The sequence below is a fragment of the Pleurodeles waltl genome, chromosome 5 (genome assembly GCF_031143425.1).
Source record: "Pleurodeles waltl isolate 20211129_DDA chromosome 5, aPleWal1.hap1.20221129, whole genome shotgun sequence".
Taxonomy (NCBI): domain Eukaryota; kingdom Metazoa; phylum Chordata; class Amphibia; order Caudata; family Salamandridae; genus Pleurodeles; species Pleurodeles waltl.
In genome coordinates, this window is record NC_090444.1 from 409,610,345 (window position 1) to 409,622,731 (window position 12,387).

At 44.6% G+C, this 12,387-nt stretch overlaps 1 protein-coding gene across 5 annotated transcripts in view; it reads left to right on the forward strand.

Moving 5' to 3' along the window:
• GPCPD1 (glycerophosphocholine phosphodiesterase 1) overlaps positions 1 to 12,387 on the forward strand; it is a 741,593-nt gene that overhangs the window by 689,787 nt on the left and 39,419 nt on the right. For all 5 annotated transcript variants that reach the window (XM_069234162.1, XM_069234166.1, XM_069234163.1 and 2 more), the window contains exon 18: positions 5,217 to 5,352. In XM_069234162.1, the coding sequence (XP_069090263.1) occupies positions 5,217 to 5,352 (136 nt within the window). The remainder of the gene's footprint in view (positions 1 to 5,216; positions 5,353 to 12,387) is intronic.

Genomic DNA, 12,387 nt, shown 5'->3' on the forward strand with positions numbered 1-12,387 from the left:
TCATCTGTCATGCAGCCACATGGCAGAGCAGGCACATGCTATGAAGCTCTACTGTCTCAACGTGAACACAAAAGCCGACTCATCAAAGAGGCAGGTATCCTCCATAACCACTTTCAGTAAAAATTAGCCTGCTTCCCATTTTTTATGTGATTTACTTAGAATATATAAAAGATCCATTGCTAGTGACAAAATTGGTTACTTACCTGTAACTCCAGGTCTCCAGTGTTGGTAACATTCATATATTCACATGTGACCTGAAACCTCTCCATAGTCAGGGGATCTAGTTCTATTAGCTTCTATTGTATACGTTTCTCACTTGTGCTTTCAAATCAGAGCTGAAATAGCCTATGGGAGGAGGAGGAGGGCTCAGCATCTCCAGCTCATCAGCTGAGGTTTGTGTTGTTTCAAATGAGGTAGGTTGTTCTGCTAAACAAACATTGTTGAGACCTGTTGCCATTTTAATGCTGTTTACTGCTATTTAGGTTTAGAGGGATTCTCATCCTGATGATGGGGAATAATTTGAGCATGTACAAATATGAAAGCTACTAATGCTCGAAGTGGAATTAAAAATGAACTGTGCAGACAAAGGTCTTATAGTTGACAGGTTTTCAGCAGGTTTGATTTACACAAGCATAGCATCTAGTATTGATAATGTAAGTAGGAAATCAGCAGTGATCATATGGAAAGTCTCTTGGGTTGGGAGAAGAGAAAGGAGGATTGTGATGAGAAGGGGCAAAAGAGAAGAATGAAAATCTCATCAAACAAAAACAAGGGTAATGGGTAGATGCAGGAAAAAGAAGTTCTGAAGCAGAATTGAAGATTTGACCTTGATACTTGCTAGTTCAGTTGCATTTGTAAAGGAAAGTTCATTTTTATGTATTATTATTATTATAACTATTATTATGTTTAAAAATGTGAGAAGGTCTTTGTGACATCTTAGGCTAGTTGGGAGGGGTTTCAGAGTTGGGGCTGCTCCTGAGAAGGTTTGGTAGATTGTTGCATCTACAAAGGAAAAGGAACAGCACACTGTACAGGTCCACCATCACCCATCTTGTTGGGGTGATGGATAGGGTGGGTGCTACTAGATGGAGGCAAATGGCTATATTTTCGATGTTGACTGGCTTCTCATATCGAGGAAAGGGTGCATGGCTTCTTTTTTCAGGGCACATGGTAACTGGGCAGCTACAATGTATTTATTTTGTTACATATATTGGTGTAGAAGTTGAGAGAGCTGCTCTTAAAAAGCATTGTTGTAAGATTATGTAAATCAGCCTTGCTTGTCCTTATATATGACATCCCTTGTCCGTTCACAGTAAGTGACATGTTCTGGTCCGACATATAAGGGGTGGCTGTGAACAACCACCACATGCATGCTGGAAGCACTTTGTCATTAATGCTTAATCCCAAGGCAATATGCACTTTAGAGCAAGGGGTCTTGAGGAACCTGTTTGCTTATGTTTTTTGCTCCTTAGCAATCATTTTCTCCTTTTCTCATACTTTTATTTCCTTGATATGCGAGCTCCTCTGGTTGGGAGTGGAAAACAGCCAGGATGTATAGGTGATACAAAATTCATTTCATGGGTATTTGTGTTTATCCTATTTCAGGCTGTCTGCAGTTACCAACATCCTGACATACATTCCTCTTATCAATCAAAACCATCTCACTGAAAGGCTCCTTTTTTGGAGAGAAAAATAGGAATGGTACACACCCACTAATTGTAGATGGTGTGCTCAGTATGTGCTTGTGCTTACATGGTTCTGGCCACACCGAGATCTGTATAACCAGCTTTGTGATGCAACTTTATGCTACTGCGATGTGACCGGGTACCCACTGATCGAGGTGTAAACGCTGTGTGGTGTTCTCACCAGGCCTGTTCAGTCTACCTTATCGGATGAAGAAACAGTGTATCTACGATAACTCCTAGCCTGTCCCCTTCAGGCCTCCTTCATTCCTCAACACCAGAGAACGCACCCTTAATGAAAAAGACTCCATTCCGCTACTGCCCGAAGTGTTGAGCAAGTACTCCAGGACAGACCTACATCATGTTTGTAACTTTTGTCTGTCGCCAGACTATCAGCAGGGTTCATGCTTAGTATCCTTGGACTTTCAAAATAGTCTTTTTAATACCATCTGGATTGCCACTTGTCCACATCCGTGTGCATGGATGCTTAGAAGGCACCCTGTACTTGTTCGGAGAACAGGAGACCGAGCGGCAGCCAGAGGTGACCATTGCAGAAATGCAACTCAGACGCCTCACACACAAGATGGGGAGCTCACATGGGCTCTCAGGAGGCAGTACAACACATCAACATCCTGGAGTTAGTGATTGTTATTCTAGCATTGAAAGCTTTACTTAAACATCTTCAAGGGAAGGCGATATTAATTCAAACAGACAATACACCAACCATATTTTACATCAGCAAACAGGGGGGGGGGGGTCAATCTCTGCCTCTTTCAAGGTTAGCTCAGCAACTCTGGATATGGGCAATCCAGAGGAACATGGAGATTCAAGAGATACATCTGCCAGGGAAAGACAATTTTGAGGCAGACTGAACAGGCAGGCCTCACTCTCCCACGAATAAGAGCTCAAGCAGAAAATGGTGAAAAAGATTTTCCAAATGTGGGGTACACAAATTATAGATCTGTTTGTTCATCAACAAATGCAGAAGGAGTCACATGACGTCGATTTTAATTGCTCTGCAATAGGCAAGACAAACTTGGTACTCGGGGATACTACAATTAGCTCAAGGAACCATTCAAACGCTACCACAACAACAAGTTCTGTTGTCAGTAGAAAATGGAAAGGTGTGGCACCAAGAACTATAATATTTCAAACTAACTACGTGGCTCCTGAAGACTTAAAATTCAGACACAGCAGGTTGCCAGAAAAAACAATGACAGTATTAAGAGAAGCTAGAAAACCAATAACTAGAAAATATGTTATATGGCAAAATGGAAATGTTTTTCACTTTGGTGGGTGAAAAATAAGTTGGACAAGATCACAAGGGAAAAGATAATGTTAATATATTTAGCCTACCTTTTACAAGAGGGTCTTATATATGCATCTGTCATCTGGCTGTGATAGTGGCCTATACAAGCGGTCAAATGAGAGGACTTTTTTTTTGTTGTTTTTTTTGTTTTTGTTTTTTACAGCACCAGTGGTAAAAAGATTTTTAGAAGGTCACTAGAGGATAGCACCACCAAGAAGGGAACCAGCACCCATATGGAACCTAAATTTAGTTCTTACACAACTAACGATGAACCCTTTGAGCCATTTCACAAAGTTACTTTACAGATGCTAAAGACCTCTTTCTCAGTAGCTGTTACTTCCCTACACAGGGTTAGTGAGTTATGGGCACTAACAATTTAAGAACCCTACTTTCAAAATTACAAAGGCAGAATTGTCACGAGAACAGATCCACAATTCATACCAAAGGTCGTTTCACATTAACCAATCTATTCAAGTTCCAAGTTTCTTTCAAAATCCAAAGACGCACGCTGAAAGAACATTGCACACATTGAATGCAAGACGCTCCATTGTGTATTACATGGAAAAGACAAAACCTTTCAGGAAAACTCAATTTTTTTGTATTTTTCTCAAAAAGTCACTTAAGGAAACTAGTTGGGGATCACAATTGTTAGATGAATTGTGGAAATAATTGTCATAACATTGCAGGTTAAGCATTAATGATAGCACCTGACGCACACACTGCAAGGAAAAAAGGTTCAGCCATTGCTTTTATGTCAGATACTCAATTACAAAAAAAAGTGTGCATGGCTGCAAGTTGCTCATCACTACACAAATTTACAAAACATTATTGCATTGACATTCAAATAAACAAGGAAGCTCAGGCTGGACAAAGGGTTCTAAAGTATATATTTACAAGTCAATACCCATCTTCAACCCAGCCACCACAGTAGTTAAAATCACTTTAAAATCAGTGCACAGCACCTGAATAAAGAAAAAATTCATGCTGCAAAGTGTAAAGTTTCTTACCTGTAGATGTAGTTTTTGCAGCTTGAAGAATTTTCTGGATTCACAAGCGACCCACCCACTTCCACCAAGAAAATGTGGGGGGGAGGAGAAGAAAGAAAAAAAAAAAGAATCTGAAGATGACGACCTAAGCTGGGAACATCCAGAGGAAGTACGACGGCGCCACAAGGAGACACCAAATGAAGGTTCTGTCAACGCCCACCAAAAAAACAGCTAAAAAAAATTTACAAATTAGACTAAAAATTTTGTAAAATTGTAGAAATTCCGGATCTTTGGAGGAATCAAAGCTCTGCTGGTTGTATGTGTGAGGTTCACACAATAGGATTTAATCTACCTTACATTTTTACCTGTAGCACTATCTCCTTTGTGTCCCTGATTGATCACAGAAATCTACTTCATCTGTAATTAGGTTTAAAGCCTTCTGCCTCACAATTGTTTGATGAAGACCATGGGTGTTCGATGTTGGTCCAGGCTGTACTTGTGCCAGATTTCTAAGATCGCCATTGAATGTGTAACTGATTTGCATTTATGTGCACTGTATCTACATGTATTCAGTGTGAAAATCCTGAAAGGCTGCATTGGACATTTCTTAAAAGCCTGCCCTGAAAATCATTGGGAGCCTTTATAACTTGAGCAACACAAAAGAATGATGGACGGAGTGCTAAACAATTCAAACACTCACCCCTAATCACAGGTCTGGGTTTAATCCATCATTCTTTTGCTCACCATGCCACCCCAGTTTGGACCCAGCCATATGCAAATCAGTCTTGACCCTGTTCCTCATGGGAACAGTCCAGCCCGAACTGCCAGGCCAGGTCCTCCCTGAAACAAGTATCCTAGGACCGGTTTCAGGGTATCATCCTTCATCAGCTAGGCTAGCTTGAATCCCGTGGCATAGTGAGCATGGGACCCACCTCTGGGCATACCCTTCCCAATTAGGGCAACTTTTGCAACACAAAAGGATGATGGATGGAGTGCTGAACAATGCAAGCACTCACCCCCAGTCAAAGATTTGTGATATTGCCTTCATAACTTGGCCATGGCTGATATGATACAATGTTTGCAGTGACCAGACCTATGCAAACTCTTAAAGACATAGCTGTTTGGTAAAACTATGACAAATCCTTTGCATAGCCTGAATTCCATTGTTTCTATTGCACACACTGGTTAGAGTGATCTCAATTCTCTTGTTTGTTCTCAATTTTAAATATTCTTTTCTAGGGTTCGATTGAAACAAAACAAGTACCCCATACTGTTTTTAACTCAAGGACATTCTGAGATTTATCCAGAACTTATGGATCTTAGAAGCCGTACAACGCCTATTGCTATGAGTTTTGCGCGGTTTGAAGACATTCTGGTAAGCACAGCTGTCTTTAAATGTCTAATTGCAGTGGTGCCAAAATATTTATTTGTGTTTTTGTCAGCTAATATAGTCAATGTTTAACACAGTGGTGTTCTTACACTGTTTGGTTTTTATCTTTGCTGAATATTAATAAACCAGTCATCTTATGAGTGTATTATTTGTACTGTGGTTTCCTTACTTACCTGTATGACTTCCCTTTCCCTTATGGATTGTATTTCTTTCGCCCTTATTTTCTGCTGACTGGTGATCACATGATCTGATCCACAATGTTTTGATAGCATCCGTTACATTACTTGTTTTAAATCGTTTTTGAGTTCACAAGATATATCTGATAGAGACATCTATTTGCAGATTCCTAAACTTATAATTTCCCCCAGGGGTCTATATGGATTTGGAGATTTTTCTTGAGCAGTACCCCTGCGCACCATTAGGTGTCGCTGATAGTCTGTCGCAGATGTCGTCCAAGCCGCATATGTCCCAAATCCTATTTAGGAGCGTTACTTGGCGTACTGATGTCAGTTCTTTTCTTTCCGTGCTGCTGTGCACTGATCTGAAGAAGGGCTACCCCTCTGTCACTTTTTGACTGGTCCTTTTTCAACTTGTCAGAAAAGCTTTGAGCATTCTACTCCTGGTGCATCGAGGGATGTCTTTGCATAAGGCCAGGTTCAAGCCCTGTGGATCTTGCCATTGGGTGATGTCTGTGAAGGATCCGCACCTTGTGTGCCTTTGGTGTCTGAAGCCTGATCACCACCTGAAGTCACGCTCTGAGTGCTGGGCCTTAAATCCAAATGCTTTGAGGGAGCGGTCCCTAAAGCTGATGGTGGCCTGGAGCTCAACTCTATGCAAGTCCCGGTCTCGATTGAGAGGAAGGTCTTGGATCGGTCGCTGAGTCCTCCTTTGTCGACCCACTCGGATTCCTCAAGACAATCAGGTTTGTCGAGGCATAACAAGAAGTCGAAGAAAGCAAAAAGTTCTTTGACTTCACCTCTTCCGTCGACTGAGGGGAGGGAGCGTGAGCATAGTCTATCTATACCTTCCTTTGCGGAGCCTGCATCTGGGCCGATTCCACACCTGAGTTTCCGAGAGCTGGAGCGACCCCTGCCCAACGTAAGACGTTTTGAGGCCATGTGCCTCATTTTTGGACAGTCTGACTCCACTGGTGTGCCTTCAGGCCCTGCAGATTCAGAAGGGGCCTCTTTGAGAACTGGGCAGAGTGGTTGCTTTGACAGCAGCCTTGAGGCACCATGCCTGGCTGAGGATATCTGGATTTTGGGGGATGTCCATGCTAATCTTATGGACATGACACCCATCGCTTTAGAGAGAAAGCAGACTCTGCACTCAAGCTCTTCGAGGTTTCTCATGCAACGGCCAGGTCCTTGGGCCTTGCAGCAGCACCCCATCCCTTTGTCTGCTTTTCGCCACTTTTGTGGCTACAGAAGGGGCACACAGCCACATCTGTTCCTATCCAGCCACCATGCTGCCTACCCTCTGCATGACCAGGGACATGGGACCTACTGTCCTCGTGGATCAGGCATCCAGCGGTCTGGCCCGTCCACTGCCTTTAAACCTTCCTAGTCTGACTCTTCCCTACCAGAGACCAGTCTGAGACCGATTTCGCAATCACCTGCTCCTCTAGCAATCCACCACATCAGAAAGGTGGGTTTTGCAGATAGTCCGAAGGGTCTATTTCCTCCTCTTCAAGACTACCCCTCCATCAAGGCCACCAACCTATGATCGAATGAAGGATCACTTCGCACTTCTCCAAGAAGTTTCGGCTCTCTTGGCCAAGGGAGTCATAATGAGGGTTCCTGTGCAAGAACTAGGTTATGGTTGCTATTCCTGCTACTTATTGGTACCCAAAAAGGACAAGGGCCTCCGCCCTATCCTAGCCCCTCAGTCCCTCAATTTTTTTTTCTCAAGAAGTTGAGAATGCTCACTCTGGCTTAAGTTTCAGTCTGCCCGGGATCCAGGAGACTAGATGGTAGCGTTGGACTTGCAGGACACGTATTTCCATTTACTCCAGTATTGGAACTTTCATAGATTCACATGCTTGAATCATTCCCCGTCGTCGAGATGGGAGTCCCGGTACAATTTTCACAAGTAATGTTAAAACATATTGAAGAGAAAAAGGCCCTAGGCCTCTTCAATTTCATAGTCTATCAGTCATTTTGTGAAAAGGACCAAACCTGATCCTCCACCAATCAGGCGACAGCACCCTTCAGAACCTCCTGAAAGAAGCTCTAGCACCTCAGATTTTCTACCGCACGTCGTGCTAGGGAGTCTCCTCGGAGCTCTGCTCTGTCTTCACACCTCTATTCAGCTATTTTTCTCTCAGAGAAACTCATTTATTTGGATTTGTCAGCTATTTTTCAACTATGTCTGACAAGGAAAAGAAGAGTCTCTTCAGAGACTGCAAGACTTGTGGGAAGAAAAGACTTCATTCTGAAGACCCTCATCAAGACTGCATTTACTGCCTGTACCCAGATCATTCAGCCAAAGACTGTAAGATTTGCCGTACTTTTTCTTCTAAGACCTTAAAAGATAGAGAAGGCAGATTATTAATATGGCTGCAGAAACTAAAACACAGGAAGGATCCAGTTTCTGGTTCTGAGAGTGAGGAGTCCTCAACATCTAAGAGACCAGCTAAAAGGGCAAGATCACGCTCTAGAGCTCCCTCACAAATCTCAAGGAAAGCCCTCAAAAAGACTGCTTCAGGGTCTTATAAGGGTCGCAGCCCATCTTCTTCCCCAACTAAACTCTCAAGTAAAGAGGGGAAAAGACATTCTTCCAGTTCTGAGAGACACAGGAAATCTTCATCTGTTCCACCATCTGTGCCTTTCAAAAAGCCATCCTCTGTGATTGGCAAAAAGGCCTCATCGACGGATTCCCCGTCGAAGGCACAGTCAGTGAGTGCATTGCTGACGACAACAGCTACTTCGGGATTTCCATCGTCAACGGCTCCGCCGGCGACATCGTCGACGAGAACAAGTACACCACCGTCAACGAGAGCTGCAACGACGACATCAGCGTCGACGACTGTCTACACCACGTCATCGTCGACGGCACTGATGTCAGTGTCGGCCCTACCGGCGTCGACGACTTCGTCGACGGTAGACTTGTTGGCGAAGCTTTCTGCTATTAAAATAACTGTGCGTCCAGCGTCGACGGCACCGTCCATGACAGTCGATTTACACGTCGTCCGTCGACGAGGGAAAAACATCAAAAAAGAGGAGAAAAGTTAACTCCAACCCACACATCACCTAGTAAGGTATCCTCCCTGGTGCCAGTACATCTTTTGGAGGGAGATGAAGATTCAGATGAAGACGGGCCTTTTGGAACAGCCCACAGTCCTTCTGAATTGAATGTAAAATACCAGGAAGAGGAGGAATATGAGGAAGCTTATGAGGAAGCTTATGATCCCCAGGCTTACTCGGAGCATCACCAATATCAACAGGGAGCGTATATTCCTTCCGACCTGCTTACTGGCCTTAGAGCGATGTTAGTGGATTACAACAGAAGGTTTCCTCCTCAAGGAGAACAGCCTCCTCCATCGCCTATTTCTGTTGTTTCTACTCCACATCAAAGACCAACGTCTTTCCATCTCACAGATGTGGCCACTCCGGACATGACATTTCCCCAAGACACCAATATCTCAGAAGGGGATCAGGAATGAGAGCTCCTAGACTCCCACTCAGAGTGGGACGAGTACATTATCCCTGCTCCATCTTCTCCTTCTCATTCGAAGGTGGAATCCCCACCTGAAGACATTGGAGGTTTTCACAATCTCCTAGAGAGGGCAGCCAAGCGTTTTGCTTTACCGCTACCTACGAAGCAAACAGACTGTTTCCTATATGATTTTAAAGAGCCCTTTCAAAAGTCTGTGCGCTCTATCCCAATGGTGAACTACCTGTGGGAAGAGGGCCTTAAAGTCATGAATAATCGGGCAACAGTCATGGCAGTTTTGCCACGTCTGGATAAAAAATACAAAGCTCCTGATGATGCACAAACATGCTTAATAGGACATCCTCCTCCGGATTCAGTAGTAGCTCAGGCAGCTCAGAGAAGATCAAAAAATCCTTCTGCCCCGATTTCCGCACCCCCAGACAAGGAGGGTAGGCGGCTAGACAACATAGGAAAAAGATTTTCGTCTATGGCCAGTCTAGTGCTTAGAGCTGCCAACTCCTTGGCTATTTTGTCTCGATACGACAGACAGCTTTGGGCGGATATTGCACCTTTTATTAACCAACTGCCAGAAGACGCAAAATCGGAGGCAAATAAAACTGTACAAGAAGGTCAACGCACGTCTGCAGAGCTTATAGACTGCGCAATGGATAGAGCGACCACTGCTTTTAGACAGCTTGCGGGTGCAGCCGTATTAAGAAGACAGGGCTGGCTTAAAGCCACCTCATTTCGGCCAGAAATCCAGAATAAAATCCTAGACTTACCCTTTGATGGCCAAGTGCTATTTGGGAAACATGTGGATGAAGCCCTACAGTCAATTAAGACGGACACGGCAAGGTCATTAGGGACCCTGCAATATCGAAGATCGTCCTTTTGTCCTAGGGGGCGTGGCCAACCCTCTTACAGAGGGGGATATCAACAACAGAGATATTCTTCCTATCCATCATCCTCACAACAGTATCATCCATACTACTCCCAAAGGCAACCGACTCAACCAGCCTATAGTAGACAGGTAGACCGTGGACGTTCAACCCGCCCGGCCAAAGATTCAGCTCGTAGAACCTGATGTTTTCAAGGCACCGGCTGTGCTCAGTCCTCCTCCTTTCACCCTGGGCGGGAGAATTTCCTTATTCCTCAGTTAATGGCAAACCATTACGTCAGACAAGTGGGTCCTACAATTAGTGGAACGGGGCCATACTTTAGAATGTATCCAGATACCTCCCTCCAACCCTCCCCGCAGGACTCCTTCAAGATATCCTCAGCAACTCAAAGAAGAGGTCGACAAGCTGCTTCTCAAGGGAGCTATAGAGAAGGTGCCTCTGGCTCAACGAGGAACAGGATTTTATTCCAGGTTCTTCATCATTCGAAAAAAGTGGAAGGATTGGAGGCCGATCCTCGATTTAGGGGAACTAAATGTATACCTAAAAAAGCAATTGTTTCGAATGATCAGCCTGCGAGACGTCCTTCGGCTCAATCAAAGAGATTTTATGTCATCACTAGACCTCAAAGACGCATACTTCCACATACCCATCCACCCTGCCCACAGAAAGTATTTGAGATTCACCGTAGCCGGGAGCCATTATCAATACCACGTCCTTCCCTTCGGACTGAAATCAGCCCCAAGAATATTTACCAAATGCCTAGCACCAGTCGCAGTCTTTCTCAGGAGAAGAAAGCACCATGTTTTTCCATACTTAGATGACTGGTTAATAAAGGCAAAGACGTACACAGGAGCACACAAAAGAAAGTGTTTCCTTACTGACCAATCTCGGATTCACAATCAACTGGGAGAAGTCCAACCCTCTACCAGTACGCAATATTACTTTTCTGGGAGCAAAACTGAACACAGAATCCGGCATGGCATGTCCCACGTTAGAGAGACAACAAAGATTACTGACCCTAGTGAGTTCCATACAGAGAAAACGAAAGGTTACTGTCAGTCTCTTCAAATCACTGTTGGGCATGATGTCTTCATGCATACCTCTTACCCCTCTGTGTCGGCTAAAGATGCGCCCCTCGCAGGAGCAGCTAAATCGTCAATGGCTCCAAGTATCAGGCACTTTCGAAGACCAGGTACAAATAACTCCGATAATGATCAAAACTCTCAAATGGTGGTCTCAAAAGCATCATCTGTCAATCGGCCTCTCGTTTCTTCAACAGCCAGCCCCATGGACTATAACAACGGATGCCTCACTGGAAGGCTGGGGCGCAGTATTACAGGACCTGAAAATAAGTGGCAAATGGCCAATCCATCTGGCATCAATGCATATCAATTGGCTACAACTCAGGGCAGTGCACCTGGCCTTACAAGCCTTTCTCCCAAGAATCTCAGGATCGCGAGTGGTGATAAGAACGGACAACACCTCTACGATGCACTATCTCAACAAACAAGGAGGTACAAGATCTCTCACCCTCTCCAGGGAAGCCCAAGCGATCTTGAACTGGGCCTCGCAGCAAGGCATCACACTATCAGCGGTACACTTGCCGGGAATAAACAACAAGACAGCAGATGCACTCAGCAGGCAGAAATCAGACTGCCACGAGTGGGAGCTAGATCAGACAGTACTGAACCAGATTTTTTCCCAGTGGGGAACACCAACAGTGGATCTGTTTGCGAAGAAGGACAACGCCAAATGCCGGTTCTTCGCAAGTTGGCATCACCAAAAGGGATCTTGGGGGAATGCGTCTTCGATAGTCTGGTCAGACATCTTTGCTTACGCCTTTCCTCCCATTCCGTTGATCCCAAGGGTCCTCACGAAGATGAAAACAGAACCGTGCACTCTCATACTGATAGCCCCGTACTGGCCGCGCCAACATTGGTTCACAGAGCTCCTCATTCTGTCAGTCAAACCTCATATTCCACTGGAGCCGTTAACTCATTTACTAACAATGAACAACGGCCAGGTTCGGCACCCCGATCTGCAGTCAATGCGGTTATCAGCATGGCTTCTCACCACAGAGAGTTTGCGCATTTGAACATCCTGCAGAACTGCTGGGATATTTTGTCGAAGGCCAGAGCGGATAGCACTAACAAGACGTATCAGTGTAAATGGAAAAGATTCTGTGCCTGGTGTCATCAACGACAGATCGACCCTCTACTCTCACCACCAGAAGAAATATTGCCGTATCTCTTACAGTTAGCTCAATCTGGCCTAGCACACTCGTCCATTAAAGTTCATGTAGCAGCTATAGCTGCATACAGACGTTCAGATGACACACCCTCGCTCTTCTCTTCTCGGCTGATTAAGAGATTTCTAAAGGGGCTTTTCAGGGTTTACCCTCCTTTCAGACCACCACCTCCTTCATGGAATCTAAATATTGTTTTGGCACAACTGATGAAGCATCCAT